The 25,344-nt window shown below is 38.6% G+C and overlaps 1 protein-coding gene across 1 annotated transcript in view; it reads left to right on the top strand.

The window, feature by feature from the left end:
• The first annotated feature begins 2,093 nt into the window (after nt 1-2,093).
• Nucleotides 2,094-25,344, top strand: part of ASPM (abnormal spindle microtubule assembly) — a 28,872-nt gene continuing 5,621 nt past the window's right edge. Inside the window, exons 1-23 of the mRNA XM_031554961.1 lie at nt 2,094-2,099; nt 2,965-3,108; nt 4,103-5,456; nt 7,062-7,163; nt 7,895-8,041; nt 8,219-8,464; nt 8,630-8,697; nt 9,239-9,380; nt 9,458-9,588; nt 10,089-10,264; nt 10,365-10,510; nt 10,587-10,672; nt 11,259-11,477; nt 12,421-12,631; nt 12,718-12,863; nt 12,952-13,080; nt 14,460-14,654; nt 15,548-20,173; nt 21,523-21,672; nt 21,966-22,132; nt 23,670-23,829; nt 24,246-24,455; nt 24,824-24,973. Of these exons, the coding sequence (XP_031410821.1) occupies nt 2,094-2,099; nt 2,965-3,108; nt 4,103-5,456; nt 7,062-7,163; nt 7,895-8,041; nt 8,219-8,464; nt 8,630-8,697; nt 9,239-9,380; nt 9,458-9,588; nt 10,089-10,264; nt 10,365-10,510; nt 10,587-10,672; nt 11,259-11,477; nt 12,421-12,631; nt 12,718-12,863; nt 12,952-13,080; nt 14,460-14,654; nt 15,548-20,173; nt 21,523-21,672; nt 21,966-22,132; nt 23,670-23,829; nt 24,246-24,455; nt 24,824-24,973 (9,111 nt within the window). The remainder of the gene's footprint in view (nt 2,100-2,964; nt 3,109-4,102; nt 5,457-7,061; nt 7,164-7,894; nt 8,042-8,218; nt 8,465-8,629; nt 8,698-9,238; nt 9,381-9,457; nt 9,589-10,088; nt 10,265-10,364; nt 10,511-10,586; nt 10,673-11,258; nt 11,478-12,420; nt 12,632-12,717; nt 12,864-12,951; nt 13,081-14,459; nt 14,655-15,547; nt 20,174-21,522; nt 21,673-21,965; nt 22,133-23,669; nt 23,830-24,245; nt 24,456-24,823; nt 24,974-25,344) is intronic.

Genomic DNA, 25,344 nt, shown 5'->3' with positions numbered 1-25,344 from the left:
GTGGAGGTACGGGGCTGCGGGGGGCACGCGGGGGCTCCGAGCCGTGCTCGCGGGCGGCTGCAGGCGGAGGGGGCCTGGCTTCTTTTCACGGGAGCCTCCTTCCGTCGGCGTGAGGTGCTCCTGCGAGTTGTGGAATCGTGCTGCCCAGGGAAGAGCTTCTTTTCCAAGTCGAGATAGAACGGGTTCGATTGGAAGGGATCTTAATGAGCATCTAGCTCCGATCTGCCTGCCGTCCGGAGGGTGGCCAGCCACTAGCTTGGGCTGCCCAGAGTCCCATCCAACCTTGAGCAGCTCCAGAGACGGGATATCCACTGTTTCCCTGGGCAGCCTGTGCCAGGGCCTCGCTATAATTCTATGTCAGAATGTAGGATATATTATGTCTGTAAGATGCACAGATAGTTGACTTCTGAGAATGTGGCTTTTAAGACAGAAACAATAATCATAGAATCACCGAGGTTGGAAAAGACCTCTGAGGTCATCACATCCAACTGTACACCTATCACCAACGTTTCCTCACTAAACCATATCCCTTAGTGCCAGATCTAAAAGTTTCTTGAACACCTCCAGGGATGGCGACTCCACCACCTCCCTGATCTGTCTGTTCCAGTACCTGCCCACTCTGGATCTTTGTGAGGGAAGGAGGTAGCTCTCTGAAGATCACCTGCAACAAGGAGCTTGCAAAAGCAGACTGAAATCCTGCTGTGAAGTATTTAAAAGATCCTGTTGAACTTAACAAGTACTAACTATTCATAGAATCATAGAATGGCCTGGGTTGAAAAGGACCATAATGATAATCAAGTTTCAACCCCCTGCTATATACAGGGTTGCCAACTGCTAGTTCAGGCTGCCCAGAGCCACATCCAGCCTGGCCTTGAATGCTTCCAGGGATGGGGCGTCCACAACCTCCTTGGGCAACCTGTTCCAGTGCATCACCACTCTGAGCAAAAAACTTCCTCCTACTATCTAACCTAAACATCCTCTGTCTCCATTTAAAACCATTCCCCCTTGTCCTATCACTATCCACCCTCGTAAACATCCATTCCCTCTCCTGTTTATATGCTCCCTTCAAGTATTGAAAGGCCGCATTGAGGTCTCCCTGGAGCCTTCTCTAAGCTAAACGCGCCCAATTCCCTCAACCTTTCTTCATAGGAGAGGTGCTCCAGCCCTCTCATCATCTTAGTGGTTCTCCTCTGGCCCCATTCCAAGAATTCTGCAACTTGTACTGGAGGCTCCAGGCCTGGATGCAGTACTGCAGATGGGGCCTCACAAGAGCCAAGTAGAGAAAGACAATCGTCTCCCTCTCCCTACTGGCTGCCCCTTTTTTAATGCAGCCCAGAACAAAGTTGGCCTTACAGTCTGCAAGTGCACACTGCCGGCTCATGTCCAGCTTCTCCAGGACCCCCAAGTCCTTCTCCTCAGGGCTGCTCACAAGGTGGTCTTTGCCCAGTTTGTATAAACACCTGGGATTGCCCCGGCCCCCTCATTAGGTTCACATGGGCCCACTTTTCCAGCTTGTCCAGGTCCCTTTGGATGACTTCTCTTCCTTCCAATGTATCAACTGCATTGCTCTGCTTGGTGTCATCCGCAAACTTGCTGAGGGTGCACTCAATGCCATCGTCTATGTCACTGATGAAGATATTGAAGAGTACTGGTCCCGAGACTGATGCCTGAGGGACACCGCTTGTGAGCAGTCTACACCCTGACACAGAACCATTGATGACAACTCTTTGGCTGCGACCAGCCAGCCAATTCCTAATCCATTGAACAATCCATCCTTCAAATCCATACCTCTCCAATTTAGAGAGAAGGATGAGGTGAGGGACCATGTCAGAGGTTTTGCATAAGTACATATAGATGACATCCGTTGCCCTTCCCCTGTCCATTGATGCTGTCATCCATCATAGAAGGCCACCAGATTGGACAGGCATGATCTGCCCTTGGTGAAGCCATGCTGGCTGTCTCGAATCACCTCTTTATCTCATATGTGCACTAACATAGCTTCTAGGAGGATCTGCTGCGTGCTCTTCCCAGGCACAGAGCTGAGGCTCACCAGCCTGTAGTTCTTCTGGTCTTCCTTTCTACCTTTCTTAAGAATGGGAGTAATGTTTCCCTTTTTCCAATCACCAGGAACTTCACCGGACAGCCATAATTTTTCAAATATGATGGACAGCTGCTCGGCAACCACATCAGCCATATTGTTGACAGATCTTGCAGTATAAGCATGTGCTGAATTAGTGTCTTTTCCAGAAACGGATCTGCTTAAATAGGCAGAACTCCTTGTTGAAATGCTCTAAAGATCGGTAGCTTTCCCCCCTTTTTTTGAATTTGACAGTGGTATAAAATTTTTTTTGATCTGTTTGTACTGATACCTGCAGAGCACAGAAGTTATTTGGTAGGGCACTCTGCATGAAGAATCTTTACAGCATACGCAGAGCTCTGTGACTTTCTTGTTTATTTGCAGATGAGACTCTCAGTGTCTTCACTTTTATTCAATGAACTTGTCTGCGTAATCGTCTCTCTGCAGATTGTTTGACTAAAAAAAATAATGATTGTGTTTACATTCAGCTAAGGTCCTGAAACTTAGTCTCGGATTACAAGTCCAAATGCCGTTCTCTGAAAATGACATTTTTAGATTAATGTGTGCAAAAAAATCATGTAATCTTTTCTACCTACCTTTACCCTAGTCTTATCCTTTGTGTGGTACATTTATATGTGTTCTTGCTTGCTTTCCATTATAATTTCTTGAAGAATTATATGCCTCTTGAGTAAAATGCTATTTTTGATTGTTTGCTTAAATTAATATAATGAAGGGTGAGGAACTGACATTTAGTGATGGATTATCACTTCATAGTGTCAAAATATGCATTTCTTTTGTGTTCTGCTTCTCATTTGGTTTGATTATTCTTATATTTGATGATAAAAAATTTACATAAGCGCTATACATTAATCGTTTCTTTCCATTAGTCAGGACAAAGAATATTTGTTTATGTAACATGGACCCCGTCAGAGGAAGGCAAGGTCAGAGAACTGGTAACATTTGTTGTCAATGGCATTGTAAAGCATCAGGCTGTGCTCTTGGGCGTTGCTGAACAGCCTGTGAAAAAAAAGGTGAGTACGTTTTTATCGTCTTATCTAATTTCATTACTTTAACGTAGGTGAAACATACTGTTTTCATTAGGTAAAATTCAATGAAGGATTAAAAATTCCTAATTGTTGTTTGTGGGAGGCCATGTTGTATATCATTTTTTTCAGCAGGTTTGAAAAATAGGTACTGATGTATTACTGTTTAGAGAATAAAATGTGACTCCCCCAATAAAAACCCTGTTTTCAATGATGGAAATAAGTCATAGTGAATTCTGGACTAAATGTGTTGACTTTACCGCCTTTTTTGGACTATCGTCTTGTTGGTACTTTTAGTGCAGTAATGTATTTAGATGCTTATTTTATGGCAATCACAAAAATGTTCTGTTTGGAAGTGGTGAAAATTTTCTGATCAAATTTTCTGCTAAAGGAGAGCTTTAGTCTAGCTTGTGCTACGCCTTGCCAAGTCGAGCCTTGAGTGTTTGCTATGAGGGAGATTGTAGCTCCACTGTGGACATCCTATTTCTATGTTTAACTTTGTTCATCATGAAGATACATGTTTTCCCTACGCATATATATAAACAGATTCAATCTTCCTCATAAGTAACTTGTGCCTGCTGCCTCTTGCTGTACTACCATAGGTTCCACAGAATCATAGAAATGTCTTGAGATAGAAGCGACCTTAAAGAGCATCTAGCTCCAATTTGCCTGCCATGTGCAGGGTTGCCAGCCACTAGCTCAGGCTGCCCAGGGCCCCATCCAACCTGGCCTTAAATGCTTCCAGGGATGGGGCATTCACAGCTTCTGTAAAACCTACTTCTTAGGTGTTAGAAAACTGCAAGTGGATCCCTCAAGCTTTCCCCTTGCTAGCCTAAATATTCCCTTTTCGTCATGTCTGTGTTATATGCCTAGGTATTCTTTTTTATAATTTTACTTTGAAAGAATGTACTGATGTTCACTTCTATGCATCAGTGTATGCAGAAAGGCAGCATACTAACATTTATTTATGGTTCTTTTTCAGAAGAGTCTTTGGGATACTATAAAAAAGAAAAACAGTTCAGAAACATCCATTCCGAGGAAAATTAATAAAAGAAATTCAAAAGTTAAAAATGTTAATAAAACCTTTCAAGTTTCCCAGGAGGCAGATAGACTAAGAAGCCCACTTCAATCATGTGAAAATCAGAATGCAATGCAAAATAGTACATCGCCAGTAAATGAATCTCCTGTTGGCTCAGAAAATAAATTGCCTATCTCTCCTATTGCACCAGTGCTAGAGGAACTTCGTACTACTGCTTGTACACCACTTTCAATGAGGAGATCTACTACATTCTCAGATATTGCTGCTGCCGTAAATGAGGGGTTATTGCCTGTAATGGACAGCCACAACTTCAATAAATCAGTTGATGACCACAGTGAATTGAAATCTGGAAGTGCATACAGTTGTTCTGGATTAGGAAAACCACCAATTTCAAATGATGAAGTAATTCTCAATTGCACGCTCTCACCTGTTTGCACTCCAGAACATTCATCATCTGTGCCCTTTTTAAGTACAAGGAGATTTTTAAGTCCAGATTCTTTTGTAAATGACAATTATCAAGTTGATGGAGACATAGTAGTGCCATCTGTTCCAATTCTGTCACCTGATCAGTTTGTGAAAGACATGCAATTGTATATGCAATCAAAGACTCCCAAACCCGAGGCAGCTTTAATATCTTCTACTACAGAGACTTATGTCGTGAAGGAATGTGTCCCCTCAAAACAGAAAGAAAATGGAGACAGATGGACAAAAACACAGGTTCATGTAGAACATGTGTTAAATGAAGCCTTTGAGGTGCGTTGCGTAGATTCACAAGTGCCTCATCATAACAAATCCAAAGAAAATCACTTCACTTGTCCTCCTATAGGGGAATTTCAAACTCGTTCTTCTCAGATAGAACAACCAAAAAAGCGCCCAGTTCTGTCTGCCACTGTCATCAAAAATAAGCCTAATGCTGATGAGAGGAAAAAAATGGAAATGCTTCAGCCCAAATCTAAGAAATGCCTTAATAGCGCAATAATGACATGTGAAAATATGGTGCCATTATACACAAAGGCCGAAATATCTGAACGCCTTCCAGTCATAGGTCCAGTTTCAGCTGGAAATAAGTGTCCCAGTGACAAAGTAAGCTCATCTACTGAATCAACCAGTTTGTGTCGTAAGAGGAAAAATGAAGTATCTGTGGAAAAAAATAGAGTTGTAGGCCCAGTGCACGTGGAAGAAGTGGAAAGAAAAAGAGCTCTTACATCCAGCATGGACAATAAAACACAAGCTACCGTGAGACCATCAGCGTTCAAACATACAACGCGGGAGAGAATAGGGCAGAACAAGAAAGCCGGTGAGCTGTACTTTCATTTATCACTTTTGGAAAATGCTTTTGTTTATAAAATTTGTATAGGAAACGGAACTGTCTAGCAACAGTCAAGGATATTACGTATCTCTGAAATGTGGGTCTTTGTAATTTCTTTCTTAGAAATTATCTGCGTTGTACAAATCTGAAAACTAGATCTGAGTTTTGATTATACTATTGGATTCAAATTTACTTCATTCTTTTCTAAATCTTGCTAATGACAGAAACTGGAAAAGGTATCTGGCAATTCCTGAGCACGGTAATTCAAATTTACTAGAAACTTGCTCACTGTACAATATTGCTGTTAGGTGTACACCTACCAATGTGAATATTTGAATCCCTTTCTGCTGTCATGCATTTTCAAATAGTTTCTAAGTGTTATTTGTGCTGCCTGTTTTTTTACTGTCTGCATTGAGTATGATATCAGCTTTCTGTAGATCTTCCTTCCTCCACAGTTTGCCAATATTTAGTAGCTTGAAGATCAGAACAAGCTGACTTCTTGTGTTTCAGTGTGCTCTTATGGTTTCAAAAGGTTCCGCTCTCAGATATGTTTAGGAATAGAAGAGGAGTGGTAACTAAAATAAGCATTTCATTTGGGAATCTTGCGGTCTCTGTAATACAACTACCAGGAAAAAATTATCATGGCTTTGAGATTAAAATAGCATATGCTGTTTTCTTCAGTTCTTCAGATGACCCATTCTGTGATCCGGATTTGGTTTGGGGCTTTCAGTAATGTGGTTTGAGTTCAGGCTCTTTAAGGCTGTCTTCATAAAAACTTACCAGGTCCATGTCCAGCAGGAAAAAGAAATGCTACCCACCAGATTATTTCTATTCATCCACAGGTGTAATTGTAGATGACATCATTTTTGAATTACGTTCTTTTTAGCACTGTTTCTTTCAAAATATAACCTGTTATTTTAATTACACACGTAGATAGTGTAGTAGGTGCTGTTTACTGGCTTCACAAAGAAAAAACATATTTCACGATAAAAGTTACCTTTGCAACTAGCCTCAGAATAATCCACGTTAAACCCAATTTTCTTATTAACAATCAAAATATGCATAAAACTTATGAGAATACCGGGAGAGGTTGGAATAAGCACAAAAAAACCACTTCATCTAAACATATTGACATAGTCTGTAAACTACGGTCTCTTATCTTTTTTGCTTTCGAGATAACATCTTGTCATTGGGTGTGAGCCAAGAACCAAAGTCCATTTGCAGCATCATACTTTTTTTAATCCTTCATTTGATGTCAGCATGACAAAGAGTTTGCTCTGAAAGTGTTTGTTTTCGTATGTTCAGAAAATCTAGGTCTATTAACCCTAGGTCACTTCATCTGTCAAAGCTCTATCAGGATCCGTTAGGATCAATTTTAACAGTACATTTCTTTGATGTTCCGTGCTCTTAACTTTTCTTCCCTTATTGATTGTAGACTGGATACTCTGCTTAACTTTCTTCATCAAGAGATTACTGCTATTTTATAGGGGTTGGTAGGAAATTACTCCAGTTCTGTGCTGTTACAAGAATTACGAATCCTAATATGATAAGTTTCACTGACATTTTTTATTGATATTTGTGTGCTCTTTTTAGGTTCTTCCCTTCAGAAAGCATCAAAAACTAACAGTAGAATTAACAAGCCCATTGCTGGATTGGCTCAGTCTCACCTGACGTTTGTGAAACCACTGAAAACAGGTAAACAGAATTCTGATATTCAGTAACCACTGAACCATATCCACTGAACTAATTGCTCAATTGCTGTTGCTTGTAGTTGAGACCTAACTGGGTAGAGTTGGGATGAAATAGAAGATTGTACGCACAATTAAATAACTGGTAGAAAATTTTGTACCTTTCACCATGCATGCCATAGGAAACCTGTTGTAACACATGGTCCTTTCCTCCTGTTTTGAATATAAGAAGTAAGTGCAAAAAGGTATGTTACAGGTCTGTTCCCTGCCAACTCTTGGTTATTAGTGAAATGCTTTTTCCACATCTGATAAAATTTTAATAGAACAGAATACCTAAGAAGAGAAATCTTCTCACGAACATGTATTGATTTAGGAAATCTGGTACTAGTAAGCTGATCTGGTCAGAAAAAATGTGTGTATAAAGTGGTTGTTCCTGGAGGTAATACAACTCAACTGGATTTTGTCCTGAGATATGTGTCGAAAATGACCTGTGTTCCAGAAATCATGTCTTTGTCATAGTGGTCTGACTTTATCCATGTTTTGTGGCTGAAATTTATCTACTGGTGGCTGATTCAGAAGTCACTGGAGATTCTGAAAACCTAGTTTTTTTTTACTGTAGTGCTAGATGGAGTGTCAGACATTAATTTTTCCACAGCTCGCTTGTCATACATTTCAAGAACTGCTATTCTTTAAACATTGAGTCAGGAGAAACTGACTTTTTGATTTTATTTATTTAAGTCATTCCTAGGCACCCAATGCCTTTTGCTGCTCAAAACATGTTTTATGATGAACGTTGGAAAGAGAAGCAACAACGAGGTTTCACTTGGTGGTTAAATTTTGTGCTTACCCCTGATGACTTCAGCGTAAAAACAAACACCTCACAAGGTAAGTGCAGGATTTTCACTTTTAATGTTCTCAAATGTTTTGTTCATGTTAATGAATATCTTAACATTAGTCTCATTTATCATTTTACTTTGTATACATTAAGCTCTTATATAAAGAGTAGATCTTGTAATTTCATTTCATTATTTCATTTCTTATATTTACCTGCGTTTTAAACAGTAAATGCAGCTGCTCTTATCTTGGGAGAAGAGAACCATCATAAAACCAGTGTTCCTAAAGCACCAACAAAAGAGGAAGCATCTCTAAAAGCATATACTGCTCGTCGTAGACTGAACAAGTTACGCCGGGATGCTTGTCGTCTGTTTACATCTGAAACAATGGTTAAAGCTATTAAGAAGCTGGAAGTTGAGATTGAAACTCGACGTTTGCTAGTTCGTCGAGATAGGCATCTTTGGAAAGATGTAGGTAAGAATACTATAAATTTTCATACTCTCCTTTTTTATGAGTAAGGAAATGATTGCTCATTAGTCGGTTTAAACCAACATCTTAGTTGGTTTAAACTAAAAGCAATTGTTTTTCTATAATATGAAGTACTTACTGAATGTAATATCACCAAATGCTCTTTTGCAGGCGAGAGGCAGAAAGTCCTTAACTGGCTTTTATCTTACAATCCCTTGTGGCTGCGTATTGGTCTGGAGGTAAGTGCAGAACTTATGATCTGTAATCAAAATATTTAGAAAATCTAGCAAGCTTTCTGGAGGAGAATGTTTCAGGTTTCTCTTTTATTTTCTGTTTTATTAGTCCAAGTAGGTTTGATTAAGTTACAGCATGTTTACTTTCCCTTTGCTTTATTATAACCAACTTGCGTTAGAAGTTGTTTACTTTATTAAAAAGGAAAATATTTAATTGAGGAAAGTTGAACTAGTTACAGAAGAGCAGGTTGCAGTTAGTTTCCCTCCTCAGTGAGCTATAGGAAAATGCATCTTTCTTAAGGGAGCTCCTGGTTGATTTCATCAAATGGAAATTATCAAAGACGTTTTTATATGACAGAATGTTCTGAAATTTCCTTTGGTTTTGTCTTCTAGTCACTGTTTAAAAAAATGATTTTTAGAGACTAACTACCACTTGCTATTACAGAATTTCAATACTATTTCCTTAGTGTATGATATTCACAAGAGCATATAGCATTTAAGACCATTTTTAATGGTTCTGTTTTTTTTCTTCTTTCCTTCATATTAGACTGTTTATGGGGAACTGATAACTTTGGAGAGCAATAGTGATTTTATGGGTTTGGCAATATTTATTCTTAATCGCTTGCTTTGGAACCCTGACATTGCAGCTGAATATAGACATCCCACTGTGCCTCATCTTTACCGAGAAGGTAACTAGCATTTCCCAAAATAGGCCATCTTAGCAATTAATTTTTGAACTGCCACTTAATTGATTCTGTCATTTTAGGTCATGAAGAAGCCTTGTCGAAATTTACACTGAAAAAATTGCTGTTGTTAGTTTGCTTTCTGGATCGTGCTAAACAGTCCAGATTGATTGGCCATGACCCTTGCCTTTTTTGTAAGGATGCAGAATTCAAGGTAAGAGGATATGATTTGATGTCTCTGTCGAGCATTGTTCTGCATCTGAACATTCTGTGACTGAATGTATGTTTGTTTTTTTAATATCATGTATTTTTCTATAATGAGTCTTGGCTGTTCGTGCTTGTGCTTTTACCTGAACATTCTCAGTACATGACCTCATGGTTATGAAAAAGATTTCCTAAGAACATTTTGTGTTGGTTCTTTAGGAAAGACTCTGTTATGTCGCATTACCTTGCTTCCCTTTCTAAAGCTAAGCTTTTGCACTGCTCTTAAGTATTGCTCTAGCGTACTGCAGCTGGTCTTAAACCATTTTGTGGGTTTCCTGATTTTTCTTATTTTTTTGCTGTGATAAGGGAATATGCAACATCTGTCATACAGACAAATGTCTTTACTACGTTTAATTTCCTGTACTTTTGTACTGTGCAGACAAGCTGTGAAAGACATTTATCTTTTTAAATATTTGTATCTAACCTATATCTGTGTTTGTTTGTTTTAAGACAAGTAAAGACATTCTGCTGGCAATTTCTCGTGACTTTCTGAGTGGTGAAGGTGATCTTTCCCGCCATCTTGGTTTCCTGGGACTACCTGTCAGCCATATTCAAACTCCACTTGATGAATTTGATTTTGCTGTAACAAATCTGGCTGTGGACCTACAGTGTGGCATTCGTCTTGTGTATGTTGATACAGTATTATTTTGAACTGTTTTGTTTTCCTTATAAAATACTTTACTTGAGCTAAGTTAAGGTATTAAACTGTGAAATTCCCTTTGTTAGGAGAGCAATGGAACTTCTAACCAGAGACTGGAATCTTTCAAAACAGCTGAGAGTTCCAGCAATTAGTCGTCTACAGAAGATGCATAATGTTGATATTGTTCTCAGTGTTCTCAAAAAGCGAGGAATTCACTTGAAAGATGACAGCGGTAAGGCCTAGAAATCAGTTATTCTAAGCCCATTGCAGGACTAGTGCATGTTTTATTTCTTTGTTTTATTTAATAGGTGCTTCAATTGACTGTAGGGATATTGTGGACAGACACAGGGAACGAACATTAGCTCTGCTGTGGAAAATTGTCTTTGCTTTCCAGGTATTACTTCTTTGTGTTTGTTGTTTTTTTTTACTGTGTAGGCAGACCGTAGAACTGTTTACACTGTAAATTCTCAGTGTCATAGAAATGTTACCTAATAGCCCTAACGGTATATTTTAACATTTTTATGCATGCTTTTTTTCTTGTATACAGTCGTAAAAGTTTTTGGTGGGAAAAAACCACACAGATATTTCTGAGCATATGATGTTAGGCTGCCGGAATTGATAATTAGACTAAAATAACTTTGGTTTCCAAAAGCTGGTAGCGCTTATTAACTGGAAACTGAAAGTGGAGAATTGAATTTTGAATTAGCTTCTGAGGTTAGTCTGACAGGCAGTATAAAGTATTTAATGAAGTTGCAAAAATTCTTCACTACTGTCTTCTTCCTGCTTCATTGCCCTACTCCAGCACCCGCTTCTGCTAAACTGCTCTGTAACCTTTTGCCATGAAAAGGCTGAGCGTGGGTTTAAGTTCTTTGCTTGAAGTAGTTGGTAGTGGATGTTGCCACCTATGTTGGCAAGTCCATATTAATCACTACTAACATAAATAAATTCTTTCTTTTTTTTTTTTTTGTCTTCTGTAATAGGTGGATATTCTTCTTAATGTGGAACAGTTAAAAGAAGAAATCCAATTTTTAAAGAATGCGCATAAGATAAAAATGCAGCTGGGTGCTCTCAAGCTTTTTTCAAGTTGTTGCAGAATACAAGAAGATAACAGTAGTAGCCCCTCACCTCAAAGTCACGGTGAAAATGTGAAGCTGCTGATGGCATGGGTTAATGCTGTTTGTGGATTTTACAATATCAAGGTAAAATGCTTATTCTTTAGAGAGCAGAATTCTTTAAGCTATCAAATAATGTTGTTACAGGCAATACTAAATAGTTTTAAATATCCTTCTCAACTTTATATAATCTGATTGGGAATAACCATCTTTCTGTGGATTGACCTGCAGCTCTCCTTTTTAAAATACTGAGCGAAAGCGTATTGCCTTCTAGCTAGTCTCATGCATTAATATGCCTTTTAGGAATATAACATTTTAGTTGCAGTGGGTTTTTTTGTTGTTTTCTTCTGTTTTTTTTAAATGAGTATTCATCCTAAAAGTATTTGTGCATACATTTTTTACTGTTCATAGTAACTGTGGGAATTAAACTAATGTTTAGGCCAAGAAGGTTTCCTCTCTTCAGAGATGTCTGTTTGAAAGGATTATGTTACCAGTTGTTCTCTCTGAGAAGCCCTGTTAAGACACTTGTCTTCAATCCGAATGCTGTCACACCTGATAATCTTTCTGAAGGGCAAATTACAGTCTTTGAAGCTCATGCAAGTTCATGCCTGATTTCTGCACTGAAGAGCTACATGAGAGCAATCTGTAGAAGTTTCCAGAGATCCTTCTGTAGAAACAGTGCTTTCTTTTTCAAGCGTTTCCCTTGAAGTTTCACTGTACAGCAATTCACACTTGTTGCAGGTTTCTTACAGCTATATGACAGCGTAGTGAATGTTCAAAGGAAGCAATAGTTTCTGTTCAAAATAAGCAATCAGAATTCATGTCTGATCTAGTGCCTGATGTGCTGGTTGGCAACCCCGCCACAGCGAGGAGTTGGAACTAGACGATGTTTATGGTCCTTCTAATCCAGGCCATTCTATGATGGATTACTTTCTAAAGTACAAGACATAAACTGGGTATAGGATTTTCTATCAATTAAATGGTATTGAAAAATCAAGGAAACTGTATCTGACTGTATTTTATTAAACAGGTGGAAAATTTCACAGTCTGTTTCTCAGATGGAAGAGTACTGTGTCATTTAATTCATCATTACCACCCGTGTTATGTGCCTTTGGAAGCTGTGTGCCAGCGTACAACTCAAACAGTAGAGTGCTCAAGAACTCATAAGGTGGGACTAAATTGTTCCTCCTCATCCGAGTCTGATACTTCTCTAAATGTTATGGAAGGACCATTTGACCAAAGTAAGTTACTTAATGTTCGGAAGCACTTCTTGAATCCATTACTCTTATGCTCGATCTAATTTGACAAATTTTTTCTCTTTGCAAAGCTGTAACTGCTTCAGTCTTGTACAAGGAACTGTTAGAAAATGAAAAGAAGAACTTCCAGCTGATCAATAATGCAGTTTCTGACCTAGGTGGAATACCAGCAATGATTCATTACTCAGACATGTCAAACACAATTCCTGATGAGAAGGTGAGATAGCTGTCTTTAGTTAGAGTTGATGTAAATGTATCCAGCTCTTGTGTGGTTCTTAACTTGGCTATATTCTGTGTTTAAATAGGTTGTTATTACCTACCTATCATTTCTGTGCTCACGGCTTCTAGATCTACGGCAGGAAACTCGAGCCGCTCGTTTAATTCAGTCTGCTTGGAGGAAATTCAGGCTGAAAAGGGAACTGAAACTTTCTCAGGTACTCTATCTGTGCAATGCTTGGAACTCCTACTTTGAGAAGTACTAAGTAAAGAATATAAATTCACTGTTCATAGAGTACACAGGTTTATTAGAATAATATTGGCATTAAAATTCGTACAAACGATATTATTATCAAATTATATGTACCTCTTGGTAGCATAATCTACTAAAAATGAGTAGAAAACCATCCTAAAGTAGTTACATGTTTTGCAAAGTGGATGCTCCTTAAAAATTAATGTCCTTCGGGAATTATTTTGTGTTCTAACTGAAATGTAGTACCCCTTAAATCCTTTTCCGAAGTCAGGTGTGAAGTTGCTGCACTGCTTCCTTGAACTGAAAAGAGCTCTTCCTTTTAAATTCCTATTAATTGTTATTTTGTTTAATTATGCTTTATGGCTTGTAAAATTAAACTTTCACATGGATTTACTATTTCTGCATAGGTGCTAAACTGCTAGACTTCCTCATAGTGTTCTGAGTGAAGTTGTGTATTATTTTGTTTCTTGCTTTTCTAGTAGTTATGCCAGAACTTGTGATGATTGTGAAACTATTGGTACCATTAAGGTTGATAAACACTTTAAATGTATCTGAGATTGATATTAGAAAATCGAGCAGTGTCCAAGTGGAATAGTTTAAGAATCTGTGGCATACAATGGGGAATTTTTCCTCTCCAGTTTCTTTACCTTATTAAAAGAATAGTCTTGATGCGAAGATAGAAGCGTTTCCTTTATAAATAACTTTTAATATACTTTATAGCAAAGCTGATTGTAGGCGGGTGGTGTCAAAAACAAAACCCACAGGCACTGCAGATGTTATTTTGAATTTAATCTTGCAATATGAGCAACTCTGCTCTGTTGTACTGCAGTATGGATAGACTACCAGTTAGGGTTCTGACTATATGATCTTTTTACTTAGGTATTACATCAACAGGTTCCTTTTCTTGTTGCCCTGATGTATGTAAGTCTGTATACTACTGTCACTGGGGTACTGTAAAAACACTGCTTGGTCTATGCAGACAAAACTCTGGCTAGGTGGACACGATCTGGTGTGGCCAGTTTTGTAATTTTATGTTATTTCAGTATAGCTGGATACCATATATATCTTGAACTCTTGTGAATGAGAACTAAAATCGAGGCTTAAAAACAGATTACTTGAGCAGCACTAAAAAACTGTAACAGACGCGGTGTACTGTCAAGGCAGAAAGATACTTTTACAAAAAACTCGGTGCTGAAGCAAGCATTCTGTCTCAGAAAATTTTTTGAAATAGGATAAAGAAAAGCAGTGGTATCGGCAAGCCTAATTTTTATAAGATAGTTTTTTAATGCATCCAAAATATGAACAGAACTCTCAGTCCTGACTGTTCAAATTCACTCTTTGTAGGAAAGAGACAGAGCTGCTCGGATAATTCAAAAATACGCAATAAACTTCTTGTCCCATCGACGCCTCGTGAAGAAACACAACGCAGCAGTCATCATCCAGAAGCACTGGAGAAGACACTTAGCTAGGATTATTTTTTTAAATCTAAAAAAGACAAAATGGGAGGAAGCCAGAAGTAAATCTGCCACAGTAATTCAGGTAATTTGTTTTAAAGTGAGATTACGCAGCAGCAAGGAAACCCTCTGAAACCTGGAAGAAACAGTATTGCTCAGCGTCGTTTGTTCTGCTTACAGCAACAGATATCTATTCAGAGAGAAATGGTAATATGGTTTTAAATCCGTCATTGTTCCTTCTTAGTAAATATTTTGTACTGGTATACCACAAACAAGCCCACACTGGGCCTTAGACCAGCCAGGACCAATCAGATAATTCTGCTTTGCTTTTCTGCAGCTGTTGAAACTAGAGATGGTGTGTCTCCTAATGTTATGACACTTATAGTTGGCAGTTTCAGAATAGCGGAAATTAGTTACCAGATCATAGCTAGTAACTGGATAGTTAGTTCTTAGTATATGTTTCCCACTGTTACCCAAAGCATTCTTAAGATTCTTTGGAATGGATGTTAAAGAGTCACTGATGTATTACGTATTTTAACACGTAATCTTCTGTTGACATGGCGATTTTTTTTATTTTTATTTTTTCTCCCAGAATATAAAGCGCTTAAAATAGCAAAGATGGAAGTAATTAGCTGTTTAGAATTGTTTGTTTTTAATATACATATCTGGGCAGTGGAGAATGACGGGAATAGGAAGTGACCTCTGGAGATTCCTGATCTTACAGTCCAACTGCCGTGCTAAGACATGTTCCCTGGAGCAGGTTGCACAGGAAAGCATCCAGGTGGATTTTGAATATCTCCATAGAGGGAAACTCCACAATATCTCTGGGCAGCTTGCTCCAGTGCTCTGTGGGTTAAGTAGGAATACAGAAACTTTAAAACATCTGAGGTCAAGAGTCATCAAATTTAGACTTAAGTCAAACTAATTTACTATACTGATATTCTAAGAATGTGCTAAATTTTCTATTTTTCCTCATAGGCTTATTGGAGGAGATACTCCGCAAGGAAAAGTTATTTACAGCTGAGATACTATGTCATCTTTGTACAAGCAAGGATAAGGATGTTGTTAGCCGTTGCTGCATATAAACGAATTCTTTGGGCTACTGTTACAATTCAGAATCGTCTGCGAGCATCTAACCTGGCAAAGGAACATCGGAAAAGATACGAAATCTTAAGGTCTTCAGCACTTACTATACAATCTGCTTTCAGAAAATGGAGAAAACACAAAATTCAAGAGAAAATTAGAGCTGCTGTAGTGCTCCAGAGGTATTTCAGAAAATGGCAATCTTCAAAACTGACTAAAAGAAAGAGAGCTGCCCTACTCGTTCAGTCTTGGTATAGGATGCACAGAGATATGAAACGGTATCTACGTATTAAGCAAAGCATTATCAAGATTCAGGCTTGGTACAGGTGTCAGATAGCTAGACGTATTTACCAGGAATACAGGGCACAAATAGTGATGATTCAGCAGCATTACAGAGCTTATAAATTAGGAAAAAATGAGAGAGAGATCTATTTGCAAAAGCGAGCAGCCGTAGTAGTTCTCCAAGCTGCTTTTAGAGGCAAGAAAGCGCGTATACTATACAGGCAAACAAAAGCAGCTTGTGTTGTTCAATCACTGTGGAGAATGAGACAAGCAAGACAAAGATTTCTACTAATAAAAAAATCTGTTACTTTATTGCAATCGCATGTGAGAAAACACCAACAGGTAAAAAGATACAAAGAGATGAAAAATGCTGCTTCTGTAATTCAAGCTTGGTTTAGGGCACATGTCACTTCTAAAAAAGCAGCCTTATCTTTCCAGAGGATGCGTCTGGCTGCCATTGTTCTTCAGTCTGCCTACAGAGGAAGGAAAGCCAGGAAAGAAGCTCACATATTGAGATCTGTGATAAAAATTCAGTCAAGTTTCCGTGCTTATGTCATCCGAAAGAGATTTGAAGACTTGAGAAATGCTACAGTGAAAATTCAAGCTTGTGTAAAGATGAGACAAGCTCGTAGGTATTACCGTGCCTTAAGGGAAGCAACGCTTTATGTCCAGCGAAGGTATCGGTCTCGTAGATATGCTCTTCAACTTAAAGAAGATTATAGGAAATTGAAGGGAGCCTGCATAAGAATTCAAGCTGCAGTTCGAGGCTGTCTTGTCAGGAAGCAAATAAAAAGGTGGAGGGAGACTGCTGTATTTCTCCAGGCACAGTACAGAATGAGGAGGACCAGGGCACGTTATTTACTGATGTACAGTGCTGCTGTTGTCATTCAAAAACACTATCGTGCATACCACAAGCAACTCTGTCAGAGGCAGGAGTTCCTGCAAGCTAAAAAAGCAGCAGTGTGCATACAGGCAGGCTACAGGGGTTATAAGGCACGCAAAAAGCTTAAGCTTGAACACAGATCTGCTGTCAAAATTCAGGCGGCTTTTAGAGCTCATGCTACAAGAAAAAAATATCAGGCAATGATTCAAGCTTCTGTTGTGATTCAGAGATGGTACAGAACTTGCAAGACTAGTAACCGGCAAAGACTGACCTTCCTAAAGACAAGAGCAGCTGTGCTTACTTTACAAGCAGCGTTTCGCGGTTACCAGGTTCGAAAGCAAATTCGAAGACAGTGTGCTGCTGCAACTGCAATACAGTCTGCCTTCAGAAAATTCATGGCTCTGAAAACGTTCAGACTTATGAACCATGCTGTGCTCAATATCCAAAGGCGTTACAGAGCCATCGTCATAAGTCGAAAACAACGGCAGGAGTACGTTGAGCTGCGGAACTGTGTAGTACGTCTTCAGGCGATATGGAGGGGAAAAGCAGCGAGAAAAAAGATTCAAAAGATGCACAATCTTGCAACAATTATTCAGTCCTACTACAGAATGCACGTCAATCAATTAAAGTTTAAAAAACTGAGGCGATCCACTCTGGTGATTCAGAGATACTTTAGAGCTTACTGTATGAAAAAAAACCAGCGTGCACGTTATCTAAAGACAAAGGCGGCTGTGCTAGTCTTGCAGTCTGCGTACCGTGGAATGACTGTGAGGAAACAACTGAGGGAATTAAGCAAAGCTGCGACGACAATACAAGCAGCCTTCAAATCGTACCTGGTAAAAAAGGACTATGTAGGACTTAGATCTGCAGCAGTAGTAATTCAGAGGCGCTATCGTGCCGTTATTCACACTAAATGGCAAAGGCAAAAGTACTTATCTTTAAAAGCAGCTGCAATCAAAATGCAAGCAATTTACAGAGGCGTAAAAGTCAGACGACAAATTCATTCTATGCATCGAGCAGCTATTCGTATTCAAGCCATGTTTAAGATGCATCGCATAAATATTAGATACCAGGCAATTAGAATGGCAGCAATTATAATTCAAAGACAGTATAGAGCATTTTGCTTAGGCAGAGTGCAACGTAAGAAGTACTTGGAGCTCAAGAAGTCTTCCATTGTCCTTCAGGCTGCCTTTAGAGGCATGAAAGTCCGGCAAGACTTAAAAATGATGCATCAGTCAGCAGCACTGATACAGTCTTATTATCGAGTGCACAAACAACAGAGGGATTTCAGAAACTTGTTGCTGGCAACCAGACGGATTCAGCAGTGGTATCGTGCTTGTAAGGAGCGAAATAGGCAAGTTCACAACTACATGACTGTGAGAAGTGCTACGCTTTGTCTCCAGGCTGCATTTCGTGGCATGAAAGCAAGAAGACTTTTAAGAACTATGAATCATTCTGCTGAGCTTATTCAAAGAAGATTCAGAACTTTTCTCCAAAGGAAACGTTTTATTTCCCTTAGAACAGCCGCTGTTGTAATTCAGAGAAAATACCGAGCAACAAAACTAGCAAAAATTCAACGTCAACAATATCTCTCGTTGTTAAACGCTGCCGTTATCATCCAGTCAGCCTATAGAGGCTTTTTGGCAAGGCAAAAAATGAGGCAGATGCATCAAGCTGCTACGGTCATCCAAGCAACGCTAAGAATGCGAAAAATTTACATTTCTTACCAAGTTCTCAGACTTGCTTCAGTAATCATACAGCAACGTTATCGTGCTTACAGGGAAGGGAAGCGTGTCAGAAAAATGTACTTAAAAACATACAAATCTGTTTTAGTTATTCAGGCTGCCTACAGAGGAATGAAAACAAGATGCTTCTTGAAGAAAAGGCACGAGGCAGCGCTTATAATACAGAGAAACTACCGAATGTACAGGCAGTACCACCGCTACAGACGAGTTCAGTGGGCAACCCAGCTAATACAGAGGAAATTCAGAGCGAATAGCCTAAGGAATATTGCAGTACAGCGTTACTTTTCATTTAAGAAAGCAGCAATTTGTATTCAGAGGGCTTTTCGGGACATGCGCTTGAAAAAACAACATCAAGAAATGCACCGTGCCGCTACTGTGGTTCAGAAAAATTACAAAGCCTTTCGAGAACATCAAAGATATCTCTCTCTTAAAGCAGCTGCTCTTGTCTTTCAGAGAAGATACAGAGCTTTGATTCTGTCTAGGCAGCATACTCAGGAGTATCTTTATCTTCGCAGAGCAACTATTCGTCTACAGGCTGTGTACAGAGGAATCAGAGTGCGCAAGAGCATTGAGCACATGCATTTAGCTGCTCGTACAATACAATCAGCCTATAAAATGCACAGAAATAGAAGCGCTTATCAAAAGATGAGAACTGCAGCTGTTGTTATACAGAACTACTACCGTTCCTACGTTAAAGCAAAAAATCAGCAAAAGAAATATCTGACGATTAAGAAATCTGCTCTTCTTATTCAGGCATCTTACAGAGGCATGAAGGAACGACAGCAGTTGAAAATGATGCGTGCTTCAGCAATTATAATACAGTCTAGTTATCGGATGTACATACAGCATAAATATTATAAGCAGTTGTGCTGGGCCGTCAGAGTTATACAGCAAAGGTTCAGAGCCAAAATAGCAAAAAAAGCTGACATGGAAAACTATGCAAAAATAAGGAAGGCCATCATTTGCCTTCAGTCTTCTTTTCGTGCTAAAAAGGCAAGGCAGTTGCGTAAAACCAATGCTGCTGCGCTATGCATCCAATCATTCTTACGAATGCGTGTGGAAAGGAAGCGTTTTCTTGTGAAAAAAGCAGCAGCAATAACGATCCAGTCAGCGTTTCGATGCCAGAGAGCAAGGGCCCGCTATAAATCCGTTCAGAATTCAATAGTTGCTATTCAGAGGTGGTATAGAGCGTGTCACAGTGCTCGTTTACAGAAAGCAGAGTATTCTCTTCAAAGGCAAGCGATAATAATTATTCAGTCTGCCTACCGTGGCATGAAAGCAAGAAAACTAACGAGACAGATACGTGCCACAAGGAAGATCCAGTCTTTTCTTCAAATGGCTGTGCAACGTAGAAAATTTATTCAACTTAAAAGAGCAGCTATTACATTACAAGCCTGTTACTTAATGCACAAAGCTAAATCACAGTATGCGAGCTATAAAAAAGCAGCTGTTGTCTTACAGCGATGGTACCGATCCCACTTGATTGTAAAACACCAAAGAATGACCTACTTGCAAACCCAGAAAAAAATTATCCTTGTGCAGGCTGTAGTCAGAAGATTCATTGTAAAGAAGAGGTTCCAGAAAATTAAAGAAAGCGCAATAAAAATTCAGGTACTTATATATGTATGATATCGTTTGTTCTTCTCTGTTTACTCATTTGTTTTGGAGAACTGCCACGATTTCAAACGATGGTTTAAAACCATATATCTTACAACAGAATCGTGTTCTGCAGTATATTAAGTGTGTAAAGGTAACCACAACGGGGCACAAAAATGAATCTGACTCCGTTTTGTCTTTCCTTGCTGAGGCATTCGTCTTAAAAGTCATATTCCTTTTTTTCTTACGTTTCCCTTAAAATTTTACTGTTTAAAATTTGATCTCTGATATTTGTGTGTGTTCCCATTGTTCTTTTGAGAACATTTTTGTCCTAACTGGCTTTCACCTGCTTAAATATTAATAGCGTAATGAATATTTTCTTTGGAATGCAAATGAAGGCTGTTTAGATGTGTTGAAATAAGTGAGCTCGAGTACTGGATATAAGGTGAAGTAAAGGCAGGAGGGGTATGACTGCTGAGTTCTGTAAGACTTTGATTTACTCGTGCCTTCCTAAATACTCCACATTAAGATTGTGGGTGTTTGCTTTTTTTGTTTAGACCTGTTAAATAGCTCCAGACTAATTTTGTTGCCTAGATAAAATATTTTCAATAGGAATATGAGGAGGCATATTTCATTCTTATTGTATGCCTCAGCTGGTACACTGGGTGTGAAACTGTTGTCTGTGATGTCTCAGACGTGCTCTAGGAAGGTGAAGTTTTGACACTTTTTCCTTCCCTCTTTACTGGATAAAATATCAGCAGGGTTGGCAAGAAGTAATCGAGAGTTAGAATTGCTCTCCGTCTCTGACGTGTTTTTTTTTGTTTGTTTTGTTTTTGAGGGTAAAGGAGGGAAAATTTCTTCCTGTTATTTACATTGATTACAATTTGCATGTATACTGAGAACATTGTCTTTCCTTCTGAGAAAAGCTTTCCATGACTTCTCGTGGTGTTCTTAGTTATTTTACCCTAAGGAAAAATGAAAGGAATCTTTCTTTAGGGTATTACTGAAATGAAAGGAGTTTCAATTTAGAAAGGAAAAGGAAATAATCTCTCGTAATTCCCCACTGCTGTTTACGTACAAGAAAACAGCTGTGCCTTCCTTGCCTCCCTTTTGGAGGAGAGGGTGCAAGTGGCGGATTCTTAGTAATTATCTTTATCTTTGTATGTCCTAAACGAGGTGATTTTTTTGCTTAAAAAGTAGAAATAGCAATTAACTGGGGAATCGAAGCTCTTTTAAAATTAATTATATTGTTAATTTTAAAAACAGGTTGGTGACTATAGCAATACTTAAAAATATGCAGTCGTGTTCCCTGTCAATACCGTGCAAGTGTGGAAATAGTAAGAAATTTGTCTTTGTCTTTCGAGGCACTTTTTCGTGGATTTCCTCAGAGACAACGATACCTTCAGTGCAAGTTTGCTGCTTTAGTAATACAGCAACACTACAGAGCGTATCGGATGCGAAATGTTGAACAACAAAGATTCAACCAAAAGAAAAGAGCTGCTATCAAAATTCAGGTAATTCGGGAAGGTATTTTGGTTTTTGGAGGAGGAGGAGTTGGTTTTGTTTTTTTTTTCCTTCATATTTCTTGTACTTATTTTTTTATGATGTAATTATTTTTACAGGTGTGAGTGGCATTTGTAGTATTTCTCTAGCTGCTTTTTCTATTTCATAGAAAACAACTTCCAGATATGAGGAACTCATAGATACTTATAATATTGTACAGTTTGGAATCTTGGTTTAAATTGGTTTGCTCCGATATGAAAGAAATAGAGGTGACATTTTTGTTTTTGTTTTTTATATTTAATAGGCCTCATATAGAGGATTTAAAGCCAGGCGGTTGGCTAACAAAGTGAGAGCAGCACGAGTAATTCAAGCCTGGTTTCGAGGCTGCAAAGCACGGAAGGAGTATGCATCTATGGTAGAAGCTGTGCGCATTATTAAGAGTCACTTCAGAACAAAACGGCAGAGGACCTGGTAATGCTCAATTTGACATAGTTTTCTCTACTTCTAAATACTTTTGTTATTTTTTTACTTTGTTACTTATTACTACTGCTTTGCACTCCGGCGAACACCTATAGATTCTCAGACTTAGTCCCTCAAGTGTGTATATAATATGCTTGAGTGTAATCGTGTTGATGTCCGTGGAATTATTCTTTTGCAAAGGATTTTTCTTATGTTTGAATATTTTTCTGGACTAGAAGCTACTGCGTAATCTTAAATGTTATGAAGTAGGGATTTGAATGGAGTAGGGCTTGATCTTTTTTATTTATCCTTTTTATTGTTAATTTGTTTTCATCATTAAAATGGTGCTGGAACGGGCTGCCCAGGGAGGCAGTGGAGTCACTGCTCCTGGAAATGTTCAAGAAACATTTAGATGTACTGAGGGACGTGGTTTAGTGGGAGATGTTGGTGATAGGTGGACGGTTAGACTGGGTGATTCTAAAGGTTTTTTCCAACCTTGGTGATACTATGATTCTATGAAAAATCCAGCATGAAGTTAACAGGATAAGATAATAGGACAGGCTATTTCTTCATAATGCGTGTTGAAATAGTTAAACTAGTGTTCATTTTTTTTGCGGGAATGGTTTGACAAGAAATGCTCTACTAGGTCAGACTGTTGTTTGATCCCATTCAGATCTGGGTTCTGTCAGAAACAGAAAAAAATGCTGTTTGAGGAGAGTATGTGAACCTGAGCAGTTACTGAGATCCTCCCTCAGCATCAGTGTTCACTGGACTGTGAATGTTAAAGCTTATATCCTTGCTCATTCTCTTTATTATCCTTCTGATCTACTGAGTGTCAACTTGCCTTTTTAAACCTACTGCTGCCCCCACAGCCTCATTTTGCAGCAAGTTCTGGGAGTGCCTGCTGTGGGAAAACAGAACCTATCTATTCTAAACCAGTTGTTTTTGCGTTGCAGGATTAGGCTGAGAACAGCTTTGCTTTCGGCATATCTATCTAAATGATTTTGTAAACCTGCTCTAGGCCTCTCTCTCATCTGAAGCACTCAGTTCTTCTCAGTTTTACTGTCTAATTCTGTCATTCTATCTACACTGTTTTAGTCATTCTTTCCTGACTTTGCTGTATCCTATCTGAGATGTAGAGATCGGAACCACGTATTGTCCTTATGATTATTTTAAGTAGCAGCAAAATTATGTCCTCTGAATTGTTCTTGGTGTTCTTCATCATGATGCCTTGACAGGTTTTTGGCTTCCATTGTTCGTTGGACATAAAATAAAAAGATATAACCTGATGGAGGAAACTTTTTTTTCTCTTCTATTTAGTGTTTCTATGTTTTCTAAGACATTCTTATTATTTGAGTGACTGCTGTTTAGCTGGTGGATTTTTTAATAGAGCTTGTATATGCACGTTCTTTGGATATAATGTCTTACGTAAGCTGTCTCTTTCATTGCCTCGCTTCCTGTATCCAGAAGCTTCATGTTCCACTTAAACTTAAAAATGTAAAGGTTCTCAACATTTAGAAAAAAAACCTAAAATGCATTTTCTTGTCAGGTTTTTGAAAATGAAGTTCTGTGCGCTTACTATTCAAAGAAGATGGAGAGCAACCCTTGCTGCAAGAATGGTTCGGCTTCAGTTTCTGGCAACTAAGAATGCAGTAGTCAAGATTCAGTCGGCATACAGACAGTACAGGGCTAGAAGACTTTTAAGAAAGGTATGCTTTCACTTGCACTCTATGTCATGGCTGTGTTAAGTTTGCATTGCTTTTGAGTGAGTTTTGTCATCAATAGGTTGATGTTTTTGAGCAATTCCAGTTATTGAATTGCCCATTTATGTCAAAAAAATGAAATGTATAAATGATCTATTGGCTTTCTTGCTTACAAAGGATTAAGTTATAACAATAGTTTGACCCCATTTAGGCAAGGGAAAAGACCTTCCAAATTGTGAAAGTGGATTTTTATGTAAAGTAGTGCGATGTTCGTTTGCTTGTACTTCCTATTTTATTTGTTTTCTCTTAAGTTTCATTTCTAGTAAAAAATTTCCATCGTAAGATAAAACTAAGACATATATGGATTGCAACAGGAGTGAGCCCACTTCAATTATCAGTGAACTCTTTAAAATCTTTTTTAGAAGCACGAAGCTGCATGTTTGATCCAAACAACATATAGATGTTTTAAGGAGAGGAGGAAACTTGATCGACAAAAAGCTGCCGCTGTGACTATCCAAAAACATCTGAGGGCTTGGCAAGAGGGCAGGCTTCAATTTATGAAATACAACAAAATCAGAAGAGCTGTCATTAAACTGCAAGCGTTTATACGGGGTTATTTAGTCAGAAAAAAGGTTAGTATACTTCACTTTAAAACTACGCTTGATGTAAAGTATCTCCGGAGCAATTTTAGCATTAATTTTGGCTGGCAAGAAAAGAGCTCTGATCATTAAACTCTGATTCCTGTTGATTGCTTTGAGAATTATGTGGCTCAAGGGTCAGTTTATTGTTGCCTACAATGAAGCTGTTCTGGCAATCGCTTTGCTGTGCCTTTGTTCGGATTAGAGACCTGGGACTGAGGAAAGGTAGCGGCGTACTTAGTTCTGAGGTATTGACTTCGGAGGGCATCGAATACACTGCTGTGTGCTATGTTCTTTGCATAAATCAGCTGTCTCTGAGTATGAAAATTAAAGATATCCTTTGATCTGTTTTCTTCCGACAGTTTTTGGAACAGAAGCAAAAGAAGAGACTACTTTATTTTATAGCAGCTGCATATCATCATGTTTCCGCGATTAAAATTCAAAGGGCTTATAGGATGCACCTCGCCTATAAGCTAGCAGAAAACCACATTTCATCAGTTCTTATAATACAGGTTAGTCTAATTAATTTATCTAATTACGGATGAATAGCTTTGTGTAATGTAGTCTGCTGAGCTGCAGCACTGAGACACTGTTGTTCCTTAATTTGTAATAATAAAGCTAATATAGAGATGACCATTTTTAAAAAAAATGCTGCTTATACTCAGCTAAGCATAATAGAGTGGGTGTTAGCAGAGAATGGAGGCTTCAGCAGCTCAAAGGTGAGGGTGGATGGGAAAGTTTGTTTTCTTTTGTCCCCCAGTCTTGCTAAAATAATCTAAGTGCTGTCTTAGCGTAGTGGAAGTAGGAAAGATCAGACACAACCACCTGTAATGCTCATGAAGTGCGTCTACTTAAAGAAATAGCCCTTGGGATGGATTTGCAG

The sequence above is a fragment of the Meleagris gallopavo genome, chromosome 10 (genome assembly GCF_000146605.3).
Source record: "Meleagris gallopavo isolate NT-WF06-2002-E0010 breed Aviagen turkey brand Nicholas breeding stock chromosome 10, Turkey_5.1, whole genome shotgun sequence".
In the NCBI taxonomy this organism is placed as follows: Eukaryota; Metazoa; Chordata; class Aves; order Galliformes; family Phasianidae; genus Meleagris; species Meleagris gallopavo.
This window is presented reverse-complemented; position numbering and strand designations above follow the sequence as displayed.